A 27,301-nucleotide genomic window follows, 5' to 3' on the forward strand; every position below is an offset into this window, starting at 1 on the left:
TGTAATGTTTCTCTCCCCTCATTTTTGGAGTACTTATTAAATCTGGGCTTCTGACCAGTAGGTATTTGACATGCAGCTGTCTATCAAGTTCCCTTGTGTCCTCTATGTTCAGGAAGGTTAAACGAAGACTCAGCCACCTACATGGTAAGAATAACCCTGCCATTTTCAAGACCAAGTCAGAAATCTTAGCCGTCAGATCTACAAACTTACGGGCACTAGCTTAATGCACAGAATAACATTCATGACAGTCCCGTTACTGCAGATAGGCTTGTAAATCACTTGAGCGCCCTTGAAACTTTTACCCTCTAGCTCTCACTGAAAGTTAGTGAGACTTAAGCACCTACATTACTTAGGTGCTTTAGAAAACTTTACCCAGACTTGTTGGGTGGCTTTGCTGTGGTACAGGCATCAGAGCTGCCTCGGACATCTGATAATCTGAACTGAAGGACTGACTGGGGCTTAATCGCTTCGCTTTTGGCATGTTTGAGATCACATCCCATGAATCTCTTGATTAGCTGCCTTCTGGCAAAATAGAAGCATGAAGGCTTTAAATCATCTGTAAACTGAGTTGTCATGTGTCCAACTCCTGTTGTCTCCGATTCCACCCTGTAAACTCTTAGAGCTTGACCAAAGATCTCTAACTTTAAAAGTAGACTAAATATCCATAATTGCTCTGCTGCAACTGAGATCTGCTTACTGCAGCATCAGAGGGTATCAGGGAGCTGGTTTGGGCCATATTTTCTTTGCTTAGCTTGGTTCTAGACTTGGTAAAAGTTAGAGCAGCATAGGGGCTTCTCTAGTCTGCACCAGCTGGCAGTGGTCCTTGGCAGCACTGTCTGCAGCTGATAATAGCCAGAGTGCAGCAGTGCCCTGATCATGCCCCTGCCACAGCAGCACATCCCTTACACCTGGGCCAGGCACAGGGGTGGCTTAAGAATTGGCCAGACCAGCTTTACATGGACAAAAAAATCCCCATGCCAGGGGAATTCTCTGCTGCCCAAATGGGACCAGAATGTGGACCTTTTGTCTCTGGAGTGATGCAAAGGGGCTGGATTATGTCTGGTCCAGTGGCTTTAAACTGAAGAGCAAAGGCTAGAAGCAAACCGATATAACTGGACGTGGAGCTTGTTAGGAGCTGTATTTCTGATGCTCCCTGACATCTCTGATTTGGTCACAGACCTGTGGAGAAGTATTGCAGTATCCCTGTGATGGAGAAATCCCACAAGCAGTAGAAAGCCTAACAAATATTTGCCATTAGATCAATCCTTTCTGTTTAAAGTGCAATGTTTGTAGCTAAGCTCTGACACAGGAAGGTCAGGCAGAGTATCAAGGTTGCATTATATAAAGGCAGAGAAATATATGCTGGAAAGCTGATGGGAAGACTTTGCTGCTTAGAGGGGGAAAGTTAAGTTTTCCAGAAGAGAAACCATGAAGACCTTATTCATTTTTGCCCTTGTGATGAGTGTTTTGTCCTGTTCTGGTAAGTTCCTCTAAATAGGAAGAGCATCCATTTTACTGGATGAATGACCAATGCTTGTTTTAATGGGCCTGTGATATGTTTGTGTCAGCGTTGCCAGTGTATGACTATGAACTGTCCATAACGGAAGAAGCTCTGCGTGCCTCCATTGGAAGAGTGAATTCTAGATCACAATGGCCAGCCCTGTTTGTCGTCGTAAAGAGCTACGTTAGAGGGGTGAGTGTGGAGCTAGTCAAAAAAATGTCACTGAAAAATGTTTGTGGTGGGGAAAAACCAGGAAATGTCAACCAATTTTCTTTTGGTTTGGAATGTGCTCATTTTCTTCCAAAAAAAATTTTTTTTTCTTGTCATTCAGTCAAAATTCTTGGTTTTCAAAAACTAAAATCATGTTTTTTGGAAAACCAAAATATTGTCAGTTTTCAGCTTTTCATTTGCCATAAAAACCATGGGTTTTGGGATTTTTTTGAGGGACACTTGAAGGAAAAACATTTTTTCATAATCTTCCCTGGAAAAATAATTGGCATTTTCAATCAGCTCTAGAAAAGTGCTTTCCATTTTTGGATGCATTATAATGTGGCTCAGTTGAACATTTCTTGGTCAGTGTTTATAATATTTAGTAGATGCACTTGTCCTCATCACTTACGTTCACCATTCATGCAGTCTAAACATATTCAATCTGTATGTAGTATCATGGCAGCAATTCTACTGGTCATGTGTTGCTGGTAATCGCTGCCTTCAGTGCCTACAGCTTCCTTAGAAAATTGCTTTAACAGGCTCAAGTTTCTTATGCTCAATTGTTATTCCACAAGGGACTTTTTGAAAAGCAAAAAACCAAATGTGACTGTCACACCTTTAGCCCCAGTGACATATGCTGTAACTACTGCATTTTGATATAAAATTAAGAGGCTTGCATTCCCAGACAAACCCAAAGCCCCACTGTTTCTAAACTTTGAACTTGGAATGTACCTACTCCTGCATGATGAGTGGTCCCATGGTCCTGCTGGAATAAATCTAGTTTGGAAATATTGCAGGTAGCAAGGTTGGAAAATAAGGTGCTGAAAGTGAAAGGGAGATTCACTGGGTTTGAAAAGTCAATAAGAATGGGAGGAAGAGGAGAGAAGACCTTAATACATATAACTGTAAATGTACCTACCAGCCTTTAAAGTTTATCATGTTTCCTGCTGAATGGTACTACTCAACACCTGTTCTGGTAATAGTATTATTGTTTAATATTATTGAACGCTTATATTGTGAGTAGTGCCTAAAGACAACAACCAGATTTGGCCCCATGGTGCTAGGCACTGTACAGACACTCTTTTTAAGGGTCTCACTTTGGAAATTGATTGTTATACAGCTTCTGTGACATTTATAAGCTAAAATAATGAGATGACAGACCTATAACCTCGCCGGGCATGAATAAACCATGGGGTGAACGGTAAGTTGCAATTGCAGGGGTAATGATTGAAAGAGAAAACCCAGGAAAGATTTCCTTTTAGCTCACTAGGGAGTTTTTTTTTCTAACGCAATCATCCTTGGGTTTTTTTGGTGTAACAGATTCCTTATAAATAAGGTAGTTAACAGTAGATACAGTAAAAGCGGCAAAGTGTCCGGTGGCACCTTATAGACTAACAGACGTATTGGAGCATAAGCTTTCGTGGATGAATACCCACTTCATCGGATGCAGGTTAACTGTAACTGGTCTCTGATTCTCTAGCCTTGACAGCTCATTGTTGGTACTGTTTATAGCACACAAGGCAGAGCTGTGATTCAACAGTAGCCTTGCTATTGGGCTGAAAGGTGCTAATGACGTGTGTGTGTGTGAGTGTGTGTCATTAGAGATAGAATGTGAATTAAAGTAGCAGTCTCATGTGTTAGCCCTTAGAGCTCTGAGCTTCCTTTTGGATGGCAAAGCAGCCACACAGGAGAGCTGATGCTCAGACTCTTTCAGAGCCCATATACTCCCAGAGGAAATCTGTGAGCTACAGGGGAGCACTAGGTGTAAAACCCCAGGACTGGGGCAGGAAGGGAACTGTTTAATTAAGCAATTTGCACTGGTGAGAGACCATAGAGAGTCACTCATGGCAGGTGCTGCTTGAGGCCATCGCGCCTTACCTGAGGCTTCTGAAGGAGGAGTTGTGTGCAGCTTTTACCAACTCTGTTGAAGGAAATAAGACATGGTGTAACTGGTTTATTTACAAAATGTCCACAAGAAAATACCCTTACCCTGTCCCTGACATTCTGCTCCAGATAGGATACTGACTCCCAAGGCCCTGATTTCTGTCGCAGTTTGGCAAAGAGGCAATAGTACCATGTACTGTACATAGAGAAAAACATCTCAAGCAGCAATCACACATGTTATTGGTCCTTTCTTCTTATACAGGTTGACCTGTTGGATAACAATGACTACAGTATAATGCTGGACTTCATTGTTCGAGAAACCACCTGCACTAAAGATTCAGAGAAGGACCCGTCCTTGTGTGACTTCAGAGTGGGACGCTATGTGGTAAGTGTGCCGGGTCTCCTAGCATGGAAAACACCCTCTGTGTAATTGAACATGGCCTGGGATTCTGTCAGCTTTTGTGCTTAACATTCAAGCCCTTTGCTAAGCAAATACCTGGCTTGAAGCATTAAGTAAATGACATTTGAGGACTGGCCACTATACATAAGCTGCTGTAGACTCCTCCCTGCTCAACATGCACAAGGCGGGAGAAAGAGGGGTATTCTATGCCATGTTAGAAAGGACCAGACCAAGCCCATCTTCATTATTTTATATTGCCTCACTTAACAACATAGATGTAGTTAAGATGTTTTTTTCACAGCAAAAATTACCCGACTGAAAAATTGCTCCTGCATCTTCCTCTCCAGCATATTCATAAATTTCAAGGCCAGAAGGGACCATTGTGATCATCGAGAATGCCCCCTCATGGGTAGAACCCAGGCCAGAGAACTTCCCTGAGTGAATTCCAGTTTGAACTAGAGCAGGTCTTTTAGAAAAGCAGCCAGGCTTGATTTTAAAATGACCAGTGAAGGAGAATCTAGCACGACCCTTGGTAAATTGTTCCAATGGTTAATTCTCCTCACGCTTAAGAGACACCTTTTTTTTCTTGTCTGAATTGATGTAGTTTCAACTTCCAGGCATTGGATGTTGTTGTATCTTTTGTCAGCTATATTGAGGAGCCTTCTATTATCAAATGTCCATGCTCTGTGTAGGTACTTCAATGCTCACCAAGTCATCCCTTAAGCTTCTGATTGAGTTCCTTGAGTTTTCCAATCCTTTAATCATTCTGGTGGCTCTTTTCTAAACCCTCAATGATTCCAGAAGGATATTGAGAAATTGGAGACAACAGAACTGGACACAGGATTCCAGTAGCAGTCATACCAGTGCCAAATATAGAGAGAATATAACCTCTCTACTCCTACTCGAGATTCCCCTGTTTATACATCCCAAGGATCACATCAACCCTTTTGGCCATGCTGTCACACTGGGAGCTCAAGTTCAGCTGACTATTCACCATGATGTCAAAGTCCTTCTTGCATCCCAGCGTAGTCCCCCATGTAGCTGGTCTGCTACCAGGATGAGCATAATATGAAAACCAAGCTGTTTGAGGATATTTAGGATTCATTAAAAAACAATGCTTATCTGATAGTCACTCAGCCAGCTAGCCCCAGGATGGGAGCGGAAGGAAATGTGGCTTAAAGCCACCTCTGCACACAGTCTCCCACTCCTGAGCTGTGCTATATGCTGGCCTGTTCCTTGGCATATAGTAGAGCAGCCTGAAGGACTCCCTGAATCCTCTATCAGGCAACACTTGTTAACAGGCCAACTGAAGTCTATCACAGAGCCACGCCCAAGTCAATTGGCGACTAGTCAGTGGATTTTACCATTTAGGGGAGTCCCTATCCAGTGGCTGAATTTGATGCATGTGTGTGTTGCACATATTACTATGTCTGCGATTGTGTCCTTTCTCAGCTCGGTCAGGTGATGTACAGGAAAGTTCCCCAACTGAGGGAATAGGAATTTCAAACTGTCTTCTCTGCTTTGTGTCACTTACAGGCAATCCTAATAAACATGCAAAAGTATGAAAGTACAGTATCAAAATATCATCGGGAGGGAGCTAAGGGCAATCCTGGAGTCCTCCATCACCTAAAATAGCTATTAGTTGTACTTCAGTTTGGATGAAACTACCGCTTAATCATTACCGCTTCCAGTCTGGTGATTAAAGAAGTAATTTTAAAAAAATGGGCTACTATCAGCTCAGCACTGTATGGCTCCCCATCTGCAACCTCAGAGAGCCAAAGGGATGAAAAGGGCCTCTGAAATGGAGATGGGCATCAAGTCTGACCGCCTGTATAACAGGCCACTAAACACCTCCCAGCCCAACAACCAGAATTAGACCAAAACCGTACAGCCTTCAGAAGACAAAACTATTGGGTGGATCAGAAGGGACCGATGTTCTCCCTGTCCTGGAGGGGTTCCTTCTGTAGAGGGCTGAGGAACATTGGGGAAGTAAGGTGTGAGGTACCTTACCTTAGCACTATCCATGATGCCCCTATTTGTGGTTGGGCAGAAGGCAACAGTCTCCAGGGTGTGGGGGTGATGTATTTCAGGAGCACGAAAGCCATACACATCCAGTTCAAAAATGGACTCCAGAGACTGGTGACTACACCAAACTGCCACAAATAAGTTTTTCTGGAAGACCGGAACCAAAGGCTAATCCATGGTTGTGAAAAGTGTGCTCTCTCAAGCCCCTTCTTTTGGTAGCTGGCTATCAAAAGGCTGATGACTTTTGATTGAAACTTGTTCTCCAGGCAGTGCCAGTAGGCTTATGCCATAGCTTCCATAGCTGAATGGGTGAACTCTATTTTGATCTGTTACAGCAAACGGCCTTCTGCAGAAGTACAGTTCGGGTCTCTGAAGAACAGATACAGAACTTGACAGTTTACTGCAGCCAGGATGCGTCCAGCTCAGAATCCTCAAGCAGCGAGGAGGTAAGCAAGCAGAAAATTTGCTTTTGCCATGCAGCTTTGTCTTAAGGAAAATTCTGCCTCTGGTGCACATAGGCTCAGCTTCCATTAACCTGAATAGGAATTGCACATGCATATCTGAAGACACCCTGCCTTCATAGATTGTTCCACTGAAACAGTGAATGACTGAGACAAACGTGGTGATCGCTTTGGGGGGGAAACAGTCCTTCAGCACACCGCCAACAAAGAACAAAAACTGCCTCTCCCAACAATGTTCTGTTCCCCTCTCCTGGTCTGGAACTTGGCTATTTTGTCTCAGGCATCACCCCAGATCAGCAGGGATCTTTGATCTTCCCTGACGGATACCTTGGTAGAACTTGAGTTGCAGACTTTGACACTAATTCTACATTGTCCTGCATAGTATTTGTATGTATGATCATAAAGATGCAGATATGCAGCTCTAATAGTCAGAAACAAATACAATTTATTCATCTACACTTCTGTTTTGGTGATCAAGTCATCACTAGTCCAAGCACTTCATATTATAACTAAAGCACTTTCACTTTGGGAACTGTTCCACATTCTTCTTTGGTTTTGATCTGCCTCATTTGATTCCTAGATTTGAGTAAAGGTTGATCAAAATAGCTGAGCTCCACCTGGCTCTGTTTCAAAATCATACAAATATGCACATTTTGAAAGACTTTGATGCAAAACCAGGTTCACCTGGGTGCCAATATTCCCAATGATGGACAAACATGTTCCTGCATTTCCAGATTGTAACAAAGCATGGAAGCAGCTGAGTTCTGGATGGCGTCATAGAATCATCAAAATGTATGGGTGGAAGGGACCTTGAGAGGTCATCTAGTCCATCCCTAAAATTTTCCTAAAATATAATCGAAATCTTCCTTGCTGCAGATTAAACTCATTATATCTTGTCCGACCATCAGTGAAGACAGAAAGCAATTGGTCACCATCTTCTTTATAACAGCCCTTAACATATTTGAAAGCTATTCTCAGGTCCTCCACTCCCCACCCCCGTCTCTCTCTCTCAGTACTAAACATGACCAGTTTTTTTAATCTTCCTTCATAGGTAGACTTGGAAGGATTCGATTTTTGTTGGTAAATGTCAATTTCATTGGCTACACACAAACCGAGAAAAAAATATTTCCATCAACAATCATTAAAATGTACAGATAGGCCAAGCTTCAGAATTTCTTAGTTGTATATTTTGACATGAGATATTGGCAATTTGTGTTTTAACTTTTACAAAGCTTTAACTTTTTATATCTGTCTACTGTCTTTAACCAGGTATTGTCTGATTCCCCCATAATTTCCCACAATTGTGAAAATTTTAAAAAATAAAAATAGAAAAAATTCTTAAAAATAAACATTGAGATTATCCATAGTTTTTTTAATTTCAAACTCTGCCAAGCCTACTCATAGGCTAGGTTTTCCAAACCTCTTATTACTTTTGTTGTTTTTTGGACTCTCTCCATTTTCTCCACATCTTTTCTAAAGTGTGGTGCCCAAAACTGGACACAACACTCCAGCTGAGACCTCACCAGCGCTGAGTAGAGCAGCACAGTTACCTCCTGTGTCTTACAGAACTCCTGTTAATACACCCTAGAAAATTAGCTTTTTCTGTGACTTCATCATACTGACTCATATGCAATTTGTGACCCACTATAACCCCCAGATCATTTTTAGTAGTACAACCACCTACCCAGTCATTCCCCATTCTGTAGTTGTACATTTGATTCCCCCCCCCCAGTGTAGTACTTTGCACTAGTCTTTATTGAATTTCATCCTGTTGATTTCAGATCAATTCTCCAATTTGTCTAGGTCGTTTTGAATTCTAATCCTGTCCTCCAATGTGCTCACAACCCCTTACAGGTTGGTGTCCCCCACAAATTTTATAAGATACTCTCCACTCCATTATCCTAGTCTTTAATAAAAATATTGAACAGTACTAGGCCTAGGATGGACCTCTGTGAGACTCCACTAGAGGCACCCTCCCAGTTTGACAGTGAACCATAGATAACTACTCTCTAAGTTCTGTTCTTCAACCAGTTGTGCCACCCACCTGGCAGTAATTTCATCTAGGCCACACTATCCCTGCCTGTTTATGAAAATGTCATGTGGGACTTTGTCAAAAGCCTTATTAAAATCAAGATATATCATGTCTACTGTTTCCTGGCCATCCACTAGGCCAAAGGAAATTAGGTTGGTATGATTTGTTCTTGACAAATTCATGCTGGCTATTCCTTATTACTCTATCAGCCCCTAAGTGCTCATAAATTGATTGTTAAATTAATATTTATTCAAGTAACCTTCCAGGTATCAAAGTTAGGCTGATTGGATCATCTTTATTCCTACTTTTAAAGATAGGTACTTTGTTTGCTTCTCTCCAGTTCTCTGGGATCTCACCCATCCTTTGTGAATTCACAAAGATAATCACTAATGGTTCTGATTGCATTAGCTAGTTCCAGAAGTACCTTACAGTGGATTGTGTCAGGCCCTGCTGACTGGAAAACATCTAACTTACCTAAATATTCTGTAACCTGTTCTTTCCCTATTCTGGCTTGTATTCCTTCCATCTTCTTAATATTCATTGTTAAGCATCTGGTCACAATTAAGTCTTTATAGTGAAGACAGAAGCAAAATAGGCATGTAACATCTAAGGCCTCTTGATGTCCTCTATTATTTGCTGTCCTTGCCCACTTAGTAGCAGACCTACATTCTCCTTTGTCTTTCTCTTGTTCCCGTGTATTTATAGAACCTTTTATTAGGACTGGTCTAGACGAGGATATTAGGTTGGTATAATTACGTGGCTCAAGGATGTGAAAAATCCACACCCAGTAGTGATGCAGTTAAACCAATCTAATCCCCAGTGTAGGCAGAGTTAGGTTGACGGAAGATTTCCTAGCTGTGCTGCTGCAGCACTTTAAGTGTAGACAAGCCCTTACTGTCTTTTATGTCCTTTTCTGGGTATAACTCATTCTGCAACTTGCTTTTCTGATTTTGTACCTGATTTTGTTACATTTGGTGTTTGAACATTTTGCACCACTCTGTTTCTTGTTAATTGCCATGGTGTTTAAAGTTGTGCCCAATAATTATGTTCAGAAATGAAGTTTTCATTTCAGGCAAAAGCTTATAGTGCCAGAGTATGGGGACAACTTGTGCCATTGGTTAAATGGTAGAGCTCAATGAATAACTTGTAGAAAATAAGATTCAAACTTCAGCATCTTTGATTTGTCAGAATAGCTTGTGACTTTCTTGTGTTTAGTCCCTATTCCAAACCGTTCAGAGAATACATACTAGGAATTCATGATCTGTAGCACGGAAGCAGTTTGAGTGTTTAAAATTCAAGCTATGTGGGTATATTTGGAGCATTCATTCTTTTTCCTGACTAACATGACTCCTACAGTGTAAATACTCACTTTTTGGAGTAGAGTCATTTTGGTGAATACTCTTTAACAGTCATTTAAAATTGTTGATTGCTGCCATTATTCCTGTCAGGAAACAGTTGCTATAGTATTTATGGAGCATAAAAGCCAAAGGGAAGTGATGCCAGAGAAAAAAGGAAATAAGTTTCTTTCTGCAAAAGGTGCCCTGCAAATCTGCCTTTGGAGGTTATGGTTTAGATCAGGTGATCCCAGCCCAGCATGTTGTGAATAGGTGTTGGGAGTGGGATGAGGGGGCACATCCTTCCCGGTCACAGTACAAAAGCTAGCTTAGACAAACAAGGCTGAGGCAGCCTTGTCATGGATTGACTGAAGGGCCAGTCCTGGCACCAGTGAATTCAGTTAGAACCACAAAGCACTTGTCTCTGCAGCAACATGAGAGGGGAGAATTCCTGCTTGCTTGCGGGTGGGGTTGATTGGAAGTGTTGCACAGCATCAGAGAAACTGGCTTGCTGGAACGGAGAATTTCTATGGCCGTATGTTTGTTACCATAAATGGCCTGGGGACCAGTCATCTTGCAACAAAATTCCCATTGACTTCAAATGGGGGGCAAGATCAGACTCATGGCCATGTGATGCTACTGGCAGGCAGGGACAGAGTGACTTTGGTATAAACTGTTAAGGCTTCTAGAAAATCCCAAAGGCTCCAAGCCAAAATCCCTAATCTCATTGGTTTCAGAGGCTCTAATTAACAAGGAGATACCTTTGAAAAGCTCCTCTTGATTTGTGGGGGGAGCCTCTATTTCCAGGGTCCTATTTTAAAGGTGATTTCCCTGCATGCCAGCCAGGGCTAGCAAGCCAGTTTCCTCTTGGACTGACTGTCCCCTTTCTGGTACTCATATTTCCTTAGGCTGGTTCTGTGATGTTTTTCCCAATCAGAGTAATTTTAAACAAGATAAAATCATTGCAAATCCAAAAGGCTGCCTTTGACTGCGGCTTACTCTGACAACTCGGTATATATGCCTTTAAAAGATGTCTTTATTTTTAGATGATGTTCATGGAAATGATGGCCCCAGATAGAAGGGGTGACAGTCGCAATGAAGGTAAGTAATCTGGGTGATTGACTCTTTGTCATTCAGAGCTTTGATGCATATGGTTGGCAGCCTAACAGACAAGATTTTCATAGATTCATAAATATTAAGGTCAGAAGGGCCCATTATGATCATCTAGTCTAACCTCCTGCACAATGCAGGCCACAGAATCTCACCCACCCTCTCCTACAATAAACCTCTCACCTATGTCTGGCTATTGAAGTCCTCAAATCATGGTTTCTCTTACCCTCTCAACTACCATATAGCCACCCTAACCTAAGCATAGGTGCTTTGAATTCTCAATATACTCTTGAGATAGTGAGGCTTGGGTGAATGCTCTGATTGGAATGGGGTAAAAAAACCCTGACTTACTGATCCCAGGTGAGGGTGAGACAGGGAAGCATAACTTGAGGGAGTGGCCAATGTGGAATGATAGCGATGCAACCAGGCGAAGGACCAGATTATCACTAGTTTTCACAGGAATGGGAGGGCAAGTAATTCTGAGAGCATGGAGAGGGGAGCTGTCAAGGTTCCTTCCCCACTCTGAACTCTAGGGTACAGAAGTGAGGACCTGCATGAAAGACCCCCTAAGCTTATTTTTACCAGCTTAGGTTAAAGCTGCCACCACCGAAGTGTTACACAAAGAACAAGGGAAGTGCCCACTTGGAAACGTCTCCCCCCCAAAATATCCCCCCCAAGTACTACACCCCCTTTCCTGGGGAAGGCTTGATAAAAATCCTCACCAATTTGCATAGGTGAACACAGACCTAAACCCTTGAATTTTAAGAACAATGAAAAAGCAATCAGGTTCTTAAAAGAAGAATTTTAATTAAAGAAAAAGTAAAAGAATCACCTCTGTAAAATCAGGATGGTAAATACCTTACAGGATAATCAGATTCAAAACATAGAGAATCCCTCTAGGCAAAACCTTAAGTTACAAAAAGACACAAAAACCGGAATATACATTACATTCCATTCAGCACAGCTTATTTTATCAGCCATTTAAACAAAACCGAATCTAACGCATATCTAACTAGATTGCTTACTAACTCTTTACAGGAGTTCTGACCTGCATTCCTGCTCTGGTCCTGGCAAAAGCATCACACAGAGAGAGCCTTTGTTCCCCCCTCTTCCAGCTTTGAAAGTATCTTGTCTCCTCATTGGTCATTTTGGTCAGGTGCCAGCGAGGTTATCTTAGCTTCTTAACCCTTTACAGATGAAAGGGTTTTGCCTCTGGCCAGGAGGGATTTTATAGCACTGTATGCAGAAAGGTGGTGACCCTTACCTTTATATTTATGACAGGAGCAGTCTGCAATCTCAAGCAGTGGTGACACTTGCATTCTTCCTGTGCCCACCAGCACAATCTTTTTCCAAGATTCCCCTGGGCAGGTGTTCCTTTACCCTGAAATTGAGCAAGGAATGGATTTTTTTTTTGGTTCGGTGGCTGAATGGGGTGGGGAGGGAAAGCTTGCTTTCAAGCTGAAGCTGAATTTCTTTCAGGGCTTTCTTGACAAAAGAAAAACAACTGAAAACTTCCTTCAGGTCGAATAAAACAGTTTGAATGTTGATACAATTCTGGAATAGAATGTCGATTTATCCTTTTCAAAATCGGTTTTGGGCTGAAACAATTTGACAAATTTGAGCTGAATTCATGAATAGCATTTTTTGGACGAATTGCCCAAAACACTTTACACCTGCTAGGCCAATGTTTAATAGCATGGTGTGTAGATCTCTCCATATGAGGAGAGATTTAAAAGACTGGCACTGTTCATCTTAGAAAAGAGACGACTAAGGGGGGTTATGATAGAGGTCTATGAAGTCTTGACTGGTGTAGAGAAAGTGAAGAGAGATGTGTTATTTACCTGGTCACATAACACAAGAACTAGGGGTCACCTAATGACATTAACAGGCAGCAGGCTAAAACAAACAAAAGAAAATACTTCTTCACACAACACACAGTCAAACCCGTGAAAGCCAAAAGTATAAATGGGTTCAAAATAGAATTAGATAAGTTCATGGAGGATAGGTCCATCAATGGCTATTATCCAAGATAGTCAGGGAAGCAACCCCATGCTCTGGGTGTCCCTAAACCTCAGACGGCCAGAAGCTGGGACTGGATGACAGGGGATGGATCAGCTGATAATTGTCCTGTTCTGTTCATTTCCTCTGAAGCACCTGGCACTGACCACTGTCAGAGACATGCTACTGGGCTGGAGGGACCATTGACCTGGCCCAGGATGGCCCACAGAGCTATCCTGTAGCTCTTCCTGCCAATGCTAGAGCTAGTGCAGGAGGCAATCAGCACCCCAGCTGGCGGCATGCTGCATGTGGAGGCTATGCTGAGGCAGAACCTCTAGGTGCATTGGAACAACAGCTGCACCTTGCAAGAGTGACATGTGCTCCCAGCTCTGCTGCTTGTCCACGAGACTATGCAGAGAGGGCTGGGCCATTAGCACATCCCCGCTGCTCCATTTGAGCATCTAATTAGTGCTCTGGGCATCATGGAAACTCTTCCTTTGTGCTCAGGGTTCAAGCAGGGACTCTAGCTGTTCCTTGCAAAGGTGTGTATAGTGGGGGATTAGGAAAGGATTGCATACCTCCTACTCCACCCTTCATAGCCATACAAGTTGTCATGAATATAACGGGAAGGGTAACCACCTTTCTGTATACAGAACTATAAAATCCCTCCTGGCCAGAGGCAAAACCCTTTCACCTGTAAAGGGTTAAGAAGCTAAGATAACCTCGCTGGCACCTGACCAAAATGACCAATGAGGAGACAAGATACTTTCAAAGCTGGGGGTGGGGCAAAAGGTCTATCTGTGTGTGTGATGCTTTTGCCGGGACCAGGTCAGGAATACTCTTCAGAACTTCTCTTAAGTTAGTAAGTAATCTAGCTAGAAATGTGTTAGATTTCCTTTGGTTAAATGGCTGGTAAAATAGCTGTGCTGAATGGAATGTATATTCCTGTTTTTGTGTCTTTTTGTAACTTAAGGTTTTGCCTAGAGGGATTCTCTATGTTTTGAATCTGATTATCCTGTAAGGTACTTACCATCCTGATTTTACAGAGGTGATTCTTTTACTTTTTCTTTAATTAAAATTCTTCTTTTAAGAACCTGATTGCTTTTTCATTGTTCTTAAAATTCAAGGGTTTGGGTCTGTGTTCACCTATGCAAATTGGTGAGGATTTTTATCAAGCCTTCCCCAGGAAAGGGAGTGTAGGGCTTGGGGGGATATTTTGGGGGGAAGAATCTCCACGTGGGCTCTTTCCCTGTTCTTTGTTTAACATTCAGGTCCCCGCATCTGTATCCTAGAGTTCAGAGTGGGGAAGGAACCTTGACACAAGTGCATACAGAGCAGCTGTCATTGTTGCATAAGGCTTTGGATGCAGCGGCAGAGACCTCTATTTTTGGGAAGATGGGGCTCTAGACTGCAGGAGGCAGATCAGGCAGTGGCAGACTGTGGCTTACAGCAGGCTTTTGTTTCTCTTCTGTGTTCAGGGAGTAGTTGTGCTGTATAAAGGGCCAGATTCCAGCTCCATGTTTAAATACTTGTGTCAGTAAAGTCAGTCCTTAAAAAAGAGAATGTTTAGTTAGAGGGCTGAAATTCTTTAGTTGCACAAGATTTAATTTTGAACAGAACACCGCCCTTTGGCTCAAAGCAGCCCCATGACAAAATGGGAAGCTTGTCCCAGATTTCCTTGATGGAGATCTTTTGAGGTGGTAATGGTTCTTCCTCATCATCTTCAAAGTTTGGATCCCAGCTCCGCAGCTGGGAGCTGATCCTCTTTTTGGAACATCAGTGTAAAATGGAAATACAATGATGCTCCAGCAATTCACAGCCACCATGGAGAGATTACGCATACTCATGGCTATGTTCAGAACATATATACCCCAGCATAGACCGATGGCTCATGCTGGTGAACATCATGATTTTCCCATAAAGAAAATCCTGACTTCTGCTTGGTCTCATTCAGTATTTACCGCAAGTCCGTACATCATGATGTTCACCTCATCAGAAGTCAGTATGTGCTTTTTCAGTATGGAGTTGGACCCTGACTGTCCTAACCCTTACTCCGATGCTTTGGGAGAATGTCCTGCTCAAACCGTACATGAGAATGCAGAAGGGACCCACTAACATTTCATGTTTTTCCAAAAGCTGAACTTGCTCCTGAGGCCTTCTCTGCAGGGAGAAGACGCCAGAGCTATAAAGCTCAGCGCAAATCAAGTAAAACAAACTCCTATGCATTGGAATAACCCCACTCAGGTAAATACACTTTCTTGAATGTGCCTTCTATCAAGGTATGTCCTGGGGACTTCGGAATCTGATTGCTTAGAATAAATGACCTCCTGGGAATATAGGAATCCATAAACTGTGACTTGGCTACTAGTGTGCTGGAAGCCAGCCTGTCCTGGGAATTTAGGGTATGTCTACACAACAAGCAGAAGCCCATGGCAATGAGTCACAGAGCCAGGGCTACGGGCTACAGACTCGAGCTCATGCTATGGCACTGAACATAGCTGTGTAGATGATTGGGCTCAGGCTCTGAAGCCCTCTCTGGGATCTGAGCTCTTGCCTGAGCTTGAACATCTGCAGCTATTTTTAGCACTATAGTGCGAGCCCCAGTCTGTGGACCCAGGCTCTGAGACTTGCTTTTGCTTGTCATGCAGACTTTACTGGTGGCAATGCCAATGAGACAAGCAAGAATGGAAACAGCATTAGCGCTGTGTTACTCAGGTAAAAAGAAATGCTTGCAGTTCTACAACGCAATGGCCAAATTAAGGGAACACTTTTGTGTGATGTGCTGTGTAGTCCAGCGTGGAAATGAACTAATAACTAATGAACACTAAACTGACATGTCACAGCAAGCACAGAAACTATATGAAAAGATGGAGTTTGTAGCCCATCCAATCTGCTTTCTCATCCAAATGTAATAGTTTGGCAGTCTCTTTAACCATCCCCCTCTCTCGTCCCCGCACATGTTCTGTGAGCCTGGCAGGCATTCAGGACTGGAAGGCTCCATGACAGATAGTGACTGGAGTGCCATCAGATAGCTTTTGGGGAGACTGTGATATATTTATGGGTTTAATCCCATTCCACATCCCAAAAACCATCCCCACAAATAATCCTTGATTCAGTAGCCTAGAATGAACTCTGGTGTTCACAGGTCTACACTCTTCCATCTCTACCACTTTTCTCGACCTGTCCTGGTTGATATAGGGGAAATTTCTGTCAGCAATAAAGCACATCATGTGTAGTTAGGACCTTTCCAATTGACTTTGGCTCTAGATCACGCCCTTGTTGAGGTGTCTCATGTGAGGGCACACCTTGAAATGTTATAAATCTCTTGGTGAGTCCTGACTGTGTTCCTGCTGTGTAGCCATATTTGATTCAAATACACACACAGGTACAATTTGGCAGCCATTCAGACTGTTCTAGGAATAATGGCTAATGTAAAGCTTAATCTAGAGCTGCAGGGTGGTGGGGGAAAAGAGTGGTCTAGTGGCTGGAGCACTGGAATGGGAACCACAGAATCATAGAAGATTAGGGTTGGAAGAGACCTCAGGAGGTCATCTAGTCCAACCCCCTGCTCAAAGCAGGACCAACCCCAATGAAGTCATCCCAGCCAGAGCTTTGTCAAGCCAGGCCTTAAAAACCTCTACGGATGGAGATTCCACCACCTCCCTTGGGAACCCATTCCAGTGCTTCACCACCCTTCTACTGAAATAGTGTTTCCTAATATTCAACCTAGACCTCCCTCACTGCAACGTGAGACCATTGCTCCTTGTTCTGACAACTGCCACCACTGAACAGCCTCACTCCCTCCTCTTTGGAACCTCCCTTCAGGTAGTTGAAGGCTGCTATCAAATCCCCTCTCACTCTTCTCTTCTGCATACTAAATAAGCCCAGTTCCCTCAGCCTCTCCTAATAAGTCATGTGCTCCAGATCCCTAATCATTTTGTTGCCCTCTGCTGGACTCTCTCCAATTTGTCCATATCCCTTCTGTAGTGGGGGGACTAAAACTGGATGCAGTACTCCAGATGTGACCTCACCAGTGCCGAATAGAGGAGAATAATAACTTTGCTCCATCTGCTGGCAGCGCTCCTACTAATGTAGCCCATTATGCCGTTTGCCTTCTTGGCAACAGGAGCACACTGTTGACTCATATCCAGCTTCTCATCCACCGTAATCCCCAGGTTCTTTTCTGCAGAACTGTTGCTTAACCCATTGATCCTCAGCCTGTAGCAGTGCATGGGATTCTTCTGTCCTAAGTGCAGGACTCTGCACTTGTCCTTGTTGAACCTCATCAGATTTATTTTGGCCCAACCCTCCAATGTGTCTAGGTCACTCTGGACCCTATCCCTACCCTCCAGCATATCCACCTCTCCCCCCAGCTTAGTGTCATCCGCGAACTTGCTGAAGATGCAATCCATCCCATCATCCAGATCATTAGTGAAGATGTTGAACAAAACTGGCCCCTGGGGAACTCTGTTTGATATCGGCTGCCAACTAGACATTGAGCCGTTGATCACTACCCATTGAGCCCGACGATCTAGCCAGCTTTCTATCCACCTCATAGTCCATTCATCCAGCCCATACTTCTTTAACTTGCTGGCAAGAATAGTGTGGGAGACTGTAACACAAGCTTTGCTAAAGTCTAGGTATATCATGTCCACTGCTTTCCCCATATCCATAGAGCCAGTTATCTCATCATAGAAGTCAATCAGGTTCGTCAGGCATGACTTACCCTTGGTGAATCCATGTTGACTGTTCCTGATCACCTTCCTCTCCTCCAAGTGCTTCAAAATGGATTCCTTGAGGACCTGCTCCATGATTTCTCCAGGGCCTGAGGTGAGTTTGACCAGTCTGTAGTTCCCTGGGGTCTCCTTCCATTTTTTAAAGATTCGCACTATATTTGCCCTTTTCCAATCTGGGATCTCCCCTGATCGCCACAAGTTTTCAAAGATAATGGCCAATGGCTCTGCAAACACATCAGCCAAATCCCTTAGCATCCTTGGATGCATTACATTTGGCCCCATGGACTTGTTTATGTCCAGCTTTTCTAAACAGTCCTTAATCTGTTCTTTCACCACTGAGGGCTGCTCACCTCCTCCCCATACTGTGCTGCCCAGTGCAGCAGTCTGTGAGATGACCTTCTCTGTGAAGACCGAGGCAAAAGAAGCATTGAGTACTTCAGCTTTCTCCACATCATCTGTCACTAGCTTGTTTTCCCCATTCAGTAAGGGTCCCACACTTTCCCTGACCACTTTCTTGTTGCTAACATACCCATAGAAACCCTTCTTGTTACCCTTCATATCCCTTGCTAGCTGCAACTCCAATTGTGCTTTGGCCTTCCTGATTACATCCCTGCATGCTTGAGCAATATTTTTATACTCCTCCCTAGTCATTTGTCCAAGTTTCCACTTCTTGTAAGCTTCCTTTTTGTGTTTAAGCTCCCCAAAGATTTCTCTGTTAAGCCTAGCTTCTCGCCTGCCATATTTGCTATTCTTTCTGCATATTGGGATGGTTTGTTTCTGCATCCTCAATCAGATTTCTTTAAAATACAGCCAGCTCTCCTGGACTCCTTTCCCCCTCATATTAGCCTCTCAGGGGATCCTGCCCATCAGTTCCCAAAGGAAGTCAAAGTCTGCTTTTTCTGATATCCAGGGTCCATATTCTGCTGCTCTCCTTTCTTCCTTTTGTCAGGATCCTGATCTCAACCATCTCATGGTCACTGCTGCCCAGGGTGCCACTCACTTCTACTTCCCCTACCAATTCTTCCCTGTTTGTGAGCAGCAGGTTAAGAGGAACATGGCCCCGAGTTCTTCCTCCAGTACATGCACCAGGAAGTTGTCCCCAACACTCTCCAAAAACTTCCTGGATTGTCTGTACACTGCTGTATTGCTTTTCCAGCAGATGTCAGGGTGATTGAAGTCCCCCATGAGAATCAGGACCTGTGATCTGGAAACTTCTGTTAGTTGTCCAAAGAAAGCCTCGTCTACCTCATCCTCCTGGTCTGGTTGTCTATAGCAGATGCCCACCATGACATCACCCTTGTTGCTCCCGCCTCTAAACTTAACCCAGAGATTTTCAACAGGCTTTTCTCCAGTTTCATACTGGAGCTCTGAGTAATCATAGTGCTCTCTTAGATACAGTGCAACCTCTTCTCCTTTTCTCCCCCATCTGTCCTTCCTGAAGAGTTTATACCCATCCATGACAGTGCTTCTGTCATGTGAGTTTCCCCACCAAATCTCTGTTATTCCAATCACATCATAGTTCCTTGACTGTGCCAGGACTTCCAATTCTTCCTGTTTGTTTCCCAGGCTTCTTGCGTTCGTGTATAGGTACCTAAGATAACTAGCCGATTGCCCTACTTTCTCAGTATGAATCAGGAGGCCTTCCCTGTTGCACCCTCCTCCTTGTGTTTCCTCCCAGTGTCCCACTTTCCCACTTACCTCAGCACTTAGGCCTCCATCTCCCATCGAACCTAGTTTAAAGTCCTCTTCACTAGGTTAGCAAGCCTGCCTGCGAAAATGCTCTTCCCTCTCTTCATTAAGTGGATCCCATATCTTCCTAGCAGTCCTTCTTCCTGGAACAACATCCCATGGCCGAAGAAACCAAAGCCCCATCTCCGACACCATCTGCATAACCACACATTTACTTACACAATTCAATGGTCCTACCTGGGCCTTTTCCTTCAACAGGGAGGACGGATGAGAACATGACTTGCACCTCAAACTTCTTTATCCTTCTTCCCAGAGCAATGTAGTCTGCAGTGACCCGCTCAAGGTCATTCTTTGCAGTATCTTTGGTGCCCCCATGGAGAAGTAGGAAGGGGAGTGGTATGAGGGCTTGATCAGTCTCGGCAGACACAACGTCACATCCTGAATTCTAGCTCCAGACAAGCAGCACACTTCTCGAGTTTCCTGGTTTGGATGGCAGATGGATGACTTCATCCCCCTTAGGAGGAAGTTCCTGACCACCACCACCCATCTCCTCTTCTTGAGAGTAGTGGTCATGGAACCCCCATCCCTAGGACAATGCATCCCATGCCTTCTGGTCGATGGGGTCTTCTTCTGATCCCATCCCTCCGATGACTCTTCCAAATCATTCTCTGCCATAGTACCTGTGCAGAGAGCCTGAAAATGGTTTCTTACCTCTGTCTGCATTGGAGGTACATGGGTTCTCCTCTTTCTTCTTCTGGAGATCACATGCTGCAATTTTCTTTCTGTTCTGCACTGCCCACTCAGATTCTTCAGCATGCTGAACCTGCAGTACCAAACGCTGACTTCTATCCAGAAAATCTTCATTTTCCCTGATGCAACGCAGGGTTGATACTTGGGTCTCTCGTCCTTCATCCTTCTCTTTCGATATGGAGACCAGCTTGCACTTTGGACAGATGAAGTCACTTCTATCCTCTGTAAGAAAGACAAACATGGCACATCCTGTGCAGGTCACAACAGCTGATCACTCACTATCCATATTGTCTTCCTTCTTAGAGCCTCTTCAGATGTTGTATTTACTGCTGATAGAAGCCTGAAAGGATAAAACTCTATGGGAACTCCCCCAACCCCAGGCAAACTCCCTCTGTTGGCTTCTCCTCTGTTGGCCACTCACTCGGTTTGCAACTGGCTGCTTTTTTATAAGGCTGCTGGTTCGAAGCAGTTGCCCCAGCTCAAAGCCTTCCCTCCAATCAACCACTCAAGGCCCACCTAAACAAAGCACTCTCAATTCACACTTTTCAAACAAAGAACCACAGGGTCAAATTAGCTCCAGTCCAACAAATGGTCACAGCAGACAAACACTCGGATATTCACCCCACCAGCTCAGAATACAGCCCCCCTAATGCAGCACTTGTAGCTCCTCTCGGACCGTTCCCAGGCAAACTCCCTCCGTTGGCTTCTCCTCTGTTCACAGCTCCACCATAGACCTGCTCTGTGACCTTGGACACATCCACTTCCCCTGTGTCTGTCATGTCTATTTAGAGTCTAAGGTCTCTGGAGCAGTCTCTTTGACTATCACAATGGAGCCTCAGGGCCCTACTGTCATACAAACCATTACCTCTGTATTACAGTATCTAAGAGAACAAAGAAGCAATGTAACTGCAGCAGCTGTTCATTACACCTCCACCTGCAGTCTGGCTGCAAGGGTAACCATATTTAGAGTCTAATTAATGCAAATAATAGTGAAGGCACAAGCAATTCATTGGCTTCAGTAAGTCTTGCATTGCACAAACTGTCTTTGCTAACCTACTTTTGAGAGGCTGCGTGGGAGTCGTTCTAATTGCTGCTGCTATTTCACCCACCATATCATGCGACAGAGAAATTAATCTAAAGGAAAGTGATTTTAAATGAGATTAATGTGCACACCATGGAGATAGCTGGTTAGCATTTTAAACACTTTCAAAGTCTGCTGAGGAAAAGGAAAGTTGTTCTTTAAGCAGAAGAATCTTTCTGCAGAATAAGAGATGGCCTGTGTGCAGTTCCTATTCACCATGTAACCACAGCACGATTGGCACTGTTGCTGACAGCCCGGGCAGAAAGAGCTAGGATACCATACTATATGTGAGGAGACTGAACTAACTTCTCCGGTTTGGAAAAATGATAGTTTTAGACAAAGTTTAATGTCAGTGAGTCACTGACAAACCCCAAGCAGCTGTTCGATCCTGAGCCAGAATCTTGTTTAAAATTACACGATAGGGGAGAGGTACTTTTTCTTTCAAACGAGAGGTCAAAATTAAAAAGAGAAAACCCAGTACTCTGCTAGATCAAGGCTTGTTTTATTTCATCACGCTATTTAAAAAATAATGCTTTCCCTAAGTCTGTCCTCTTTTATGCTAGTCATAAGTCATGGCAAGCTGACACACCATTTTAATTAGTGCTTTTCCTTTTTATGTAATCTTTGACCTTTCTAATTTCTTCCGACTTCCATGGTCAGGCTGCAGCGCTGTTCTAGCATGCAAGTTATTTTCTTCTAGCTGGCTTTTTTCCCATTAGGAGGCTCAAGATGACAAAACTAAAGCTAAATCAAGAGTAAATAAAAGGTTTGATTTCCCTCAATATTCTAAAACAAAGATTAAAATAAATCCAACTGGCTGTGGTTAGATTGTGAATTCATTCCAATGAGCTCAGTAGAGTGGCACCAAGGATGAATGTAACTCTTTCATCTATAGACCTATGGTGTGTGGGGGGGTAATTTTATGTATAATATCTATTTTAAAACTTCTTTTGCTCAGATCTTGCATCAGAAATACTGGGTTTTCTTTGGTTTTGCTGGCAAACTAGTGAATTGACCACAGAAGGGTGAAGAAACTGTAAGAAGTGTGACTTAGAGGGGGATGGAGTCTGTCAGACTGCCTAAAAATCTGTGTGCATTTTTAATATCTCTCTAAAACAACTTCTAATAAAACTTGGGAGGGAGGTGAGGGATTCTCTTTGAATAAATTCACATCCCTTCTCCTTTTAATCTAAAGAGTGCAAGGTCTCCCAAACCAGTTCTTTAGTCCCCCAAGAAGTCATCCAGGTAAAACAGTAATATCACCAATATTTTGTGTTCCCTAAGGTATAAAGTGTACATGCCCTCCCCCTCCACAATAAAACCAACCACATCTAAAAACAAACAAGCAGAAAAACAGCCTTTTAAAGGAAAATAAAGCAAATGGAGAGGAACATATGACTCTTAAAATCTTACCTGCTTTCTTTCTTAGGATGAACTGAAAACATTAAGCTGCCAATGGTAAATATAGGTCAGAGACCCCCCCAGCTGAGGGCTAGGCTTTGGATGTTCCAAAGGTCAGAGGTGTGTGGATCGGGAGTTTTAGGAGGAGATTGTCAAAGCCACAAAGGGTTGTGGAGCGCCTGCTTCCCCTTTATGCCTCTGGAAATCTCTCTTTGCTGGAGTCAGCTATGAAATCTGCAGCTGGTTTATTTTCTGAATCCTTCTCATGTCCAGGGTTGGGTGTATTTCCCTGAAGTTTGAGGTCAAACAAACAAAGCAACAAGCCCCTGATTCTACTTCAAATAACCTGTAGGTCATCACTGTTACTAATGTGTTTTCTCTGGCTTAATCACACCAGGGCAGTGTCTCCTCAAAGCAGATCCGATCCAATGCAAAGTAATGGGGGGGTTTTGAAATATAGTCTTAGACAAGGCTAGATCTTCAGCTGGGATAAATTGCGATTGACTGCAATGGAGCTGGGCATCTGACTCACATTATAGTAGACTCTGAATACAAGAGGCGATTGAGAAGTTGAGGAGGGATCGAACAGAATGGATAAGAGTGTGACAGCATAGAATAGTGGGATTTTCCAGCAATGAAAGAGCCAGCCTAGCTAACCTTGGACTTAGTCATATGTATGTACCTAATAGGAATCCTGGATGAAAAATACAGAGAGGATCTGAGAGCTGCCCTGGTCCTTCTAGGCAAAGGATAGTCCCAATGCAGGATGCATCATATTTCCAGAGTGTGGGAGGAAAAGACATCATCCCTGGTGTACTCATTAGGAGACCACCTCTTTAGGCATAGCATTGCATTCTCCAGAACTTAGTGCCCAGCCCTGGGTTGTCACTCACTTCCCCCCACCTCCCCTCATCCTCTGCAGGAGGTTTATCTCTGTTCTGTGGAAAGAAAAAATCCCTGCAAGCTGGGAACTGCTGCATAATTGATGAACTCGGAGTGAGTGTTCATCCTGGCACAGAGCCAGAGCAAGGGCCCTTGATTTCACCATTATGCAACTTGGGTAAGGTGGCAAGCAGCAGCAAAGATCCTACTTCCCTGCAGCTGTTGCCCCTTCCCCTGCAGAATCTGCTCTTGCTACCTCTGCACTCTGTATCTGATACCCCTGCCCTGCTTATAAACCAGAATGCCACAGGCTGCTTTCTGCAGCAGAACAAAGCCCAGGTGTCCTGACAAATAAGAGAGTGGCTACAATAGTCCACTTCAGCTGTTCTGAAGGCTTGTCACTTTTTCTGCCATTCAGCAGTCAAGGAAACTGTCCAATATTATTTTCCAGAGTGTGCCTTTCCCTCTCAGACCCGGTATCTATAGGTATTTGCTCTTGTTGCTGTCTAGGAATTACTACTGCTCCCAGGAGACTCCAAACTTGGTTCAAAGCCTATTGAAGCCAATGGCAAGACTCCTTTTGACTCTGCAGTTACTGGGGCCTGATCCAAAGTTGTTGATTTATTCCCAGGCAAAGGTAGACTGATGGAGGCTCTATAACTTTCTCTTGCACTGTCAAGATGGCATCTTTCATAAGCACCAAAGGTTAAGTCCGTGTTTACCCCCACAACTGATACATAGCCCAGAGAGTGGTGATGTCCACTTCCTCACATAGGTGGGGATTTACACACCGGGAGGGCCATGCCTAGCCCAGAGAATAGCTCTTTGTCCATGATCCTGCCATCCTTCTGAGACTGCGTGCTGCTTACAGTGCTAGTTCTCTGACCTGGACACTTGTTGGTGAGGAACTGAGTTGAGGCTACAGACCTGTTCACACAAGCCAGCGAGTGGCTGTTAGCTAGTAGCTTACTGCAGCTCATTTAGGCTTTTCTTCCTGGGAGAAGTCTGTGCCTCCGTTGTTTTCACTAATTTATAGAACAATAGTGTGCAGGGAAAAGCTTAGAAATGAGATTTCTGGTTATGATTACCCCATGAAAATGTGGCGGAGCATGCTGGAGACACGCTCATGTGTTCTTCCAGAAACACATATAAACCAAGAGTACAGTGCACATGGTAATCTTTGATTTAACTGAATTTCCCATAAAACCTGGCACTATGTTAGGACTAGCAATGGCTTCTCCTTTTAGACCAGGGGTGGGCAAACTTTTTGGCCTGAGGGCCACATCGAGGTTGTGAAACTGTATGGAGGGCTGGGTAGGGAAGGCTGTGCCTCCCCAAACAGCCTGGCCCCCACCCCCTATCGGCCCCCTCCCACTTCCCGCCCCCTGACTGCCCCCCTCAGAACTCCCAACCCATCCAATCCCCCCCGACTGCCCCCTTCCAGGACCCCCCCACCCCTAACTGCCCTCCCCCAGGACCCCACCCTATATCCAACCCCCCCTGCTTCCTGTCTCCTGCCTGCCCCAACCCCTATCCAAACCTCAGCCCCTGCCAGGCCCCCCAGGACTCCCATGCCTATCCAACCCCCCTCTGTTCCCCGTCCCCTGATCACCCCCCCCACGAACCGCCAACCCATTCAACCTCCCTGCTCCCAACTCCTATCCACACCCCCACCCCCTGACAGGTCCCCTGGGACTCCCATGCTTATCCAACCCACCCCTCTCCATTCCCCGTCCCCTGACCACTACCCCCAGAACCTTTGCCCCATCCAAGCTCCCCCTGCTCCCTGTCCCATGACTGCCCCCCAGAACCCCACTTCCCCTTATCCAACCCCCCCCAGCCCCCTTACCATGCCCCTCAGAGCAGCAGGACTAGCAGCCCCACTGCCTGGAGCCAGCTGCGCTGCCTACACAGCAGCATGGCTGCGGGGGAGCGGGGACAGCAGAGGAGGGGCTGGGGGCTAGCCTCCCCGGCCGGCAGCTCAAGGGCTGGGCAGGATGGTCCCACAGACCGGTTGTGGACTGCAGGCCGTAGTTTGCCCACTTCTGTTTTAGACTTTCCATTGCACTCCTAATTTTAGTTCTCTAGAGCTGTTTTAGGTCACTTTGCACATTTTGTATTGTGATCTCTTCAGTTTTGCCTGGGTTAGCCAAACATGGTCTTATTATTTGCAAAAGTGTGAGGGACTACTTTGTAGGCATATGAGAGAGACAAGGTGGGTGAGGTGGTATCTTTTATGCTCTTTTATTGGACCAACCTCTGTTGGGGAGAGTGACCTTGTAGGAATAACATTTCAGCATGCCTTTGTGAGCAATTGCCATGGAATATTATGGACCCTCTTTACTGAACACCAGAAATGTGAGATGGCAATGCAGGGTGTGAACTGACATTGATGCTAAAGAAAATTAGTAGCTGGTATGAATACAGGTTTATACCCAGTTTCCTTCCTTAAGCTGTGTCTGATTAAGTTCTGTTAAGGATGAGACACTGAATGCTTTAACTATGATTTGTTTTCTTTTCTTTTTTTTTTTTCTTTTTTTTTTTTTTTTTAAAGTAAATTGAAGATCCAACAGGACCAGAAACCAAAGAACCAGCACATGAAGGAGAAACTTGACAGCAATTAACTTTATTTCATCAGCAAAAGCCATTATGTAACATATTGACTCCCAGCACCCCCTCCCCTGACCACTTTCCATTTAATGGCAAATGTCCATTGCAGTATGCACACAAATGTGTGGAAATGGGCATTTGATCACATTGCTGTATATTGGGGCTCATTTGTAGAGCTGTCTCATGTACCTAGCATAACTGTCTCCAATGTGTGGTGTATCATCTCAATGGTGCAATTAAAGGATTATAACATCTCCATCTGTTGGGTGGCTCATTCACCGGTGACACTCATCGCTTTCTGTTGTGCTCGTTACTACTTCTTGTTCAATTTAAAACACAATAAAAACAATTTCTGCCCTCTAGGCCATTCTTTCCACACACAAAACAGGAAGGGGGTCTAGTGTCCCAGAATATTCCACAGAGCAGCAGTGACACTGTCTGCTACTACCTCCTAAGAGGTGGAGTAAACATTATAGTCCTTGTACCCTTTCTCCATAGAAGCTGGAATGGAAGAGAGAAGGAGCAGAAGCTCCATGATAGTGACAGATCCTGGTCCTTGCCTTTGAAATGATGCTGCATGAGTCTGCAAAGGACACCTTGACAGAGCAGGGCAGCATGGCACAGAATAAGGGCAGACCCCCCTCCCTGGGCTTCTAGTGTCCTGGTCCTACGGTGACCAGATAGCAAGTGTGAAAAATCAGGATGGGGGAGGGAGGTAATAGGCACCTATAAGAGACAAAGCCCTGAGTATCGGGACTGTCCCTATAAAACCGGGACATCTGGTCACCCTACCTGAGCCCTCCATCTGTGGAGTGGCAGTGAGGACTGCAGGAATGAGTAGTTAGAAATATAAAAAACAACCCAACATAAAAAGTAGGAGTCCTAGGTTCTATTTAGAGGTGGTTGGAAACTTTTCTGACAAGAGTTCCATCAAAAAATGCTGATTTGTTGAACCCAAAATGTTTCACAAAACCAGTTCAGTTTTGTCAAATGGCAGGTAGGGTCCCCCCAGACTTCTCCCTTCCAGAAAACCTGCCTGGCTCCCTGCAAGCTAAGCTAGGGTTCCATCTTCTACTTGCCCTGGAGCTGGGAGCCTGAAAGTCCTGGATCTGCAACAGGGTCTAGGTGCCAGGATCCTAGCTCCAATGAGCCCCAGTTTAAGCGAGGGGTTACAGGGATCCAGCCTCCCTGTCACAG

At 44.3% G+C, this 27,301-nt stretch overlaps 1 protein-coding gene across 2 annotated transcripts; it reads left to right on the forward strand.

Moving 5' to 3' along the window:
* The first annotated feature begins 1,344 nt into the window (after positions 1 to 1,344).
* SPP2 (secreted phosphoprotein 2) lies at positions 1,345 to 26,577 on the forward strand. 2 transcript variants are annotated; one of them, XM_038422431.2, is made up of 7 exons: positions 1,345 to 1,480; positions 1,569 to 1,693; positions 3,858 to 3,980; positions 6,356 to 6,466; positions 10,894 to 10,948; positions 15,092 to 15,199; positions 26,049 to 26,577. In XM_038422431.2, exons 1-6 carry the CDS (start codon positions 1,429 to 1,431, stop codon positions 15,187 to 15,189), a joined length of 564 nt encoding a protein of 187 aa, XP_038278359.1. In that variant the 5' UTR covers positions 1,345 to 1,428; the 3' UTR covers positions 15,190 to 15,199; positions 26,049 to 26,577. The 2 variants fall into 2 exon arrangements, with proteins under 2 accessions (XP_038278359.1, XP_043360779.1); XM_043504844.1 differs by lacking the exon at positions 15,092 to 15,199.
* Positions 26,578 to 27,301: the final 724 nt, after the last annotated feature.

This window comes from Dermochelys coriacea, chromosome 11 (assembly GCF_009764565.3).
Source record: "Dermochelys coriacea isolate rDerCor1 chromosome 11, rDerCor1.pri.v4, whole genome shotgun sequence".
NCBI lineage: Eukaryota > Metazoa > Chordata > Testudines > Dermochelyidae > Dermochelys > Dermochelys coriacea.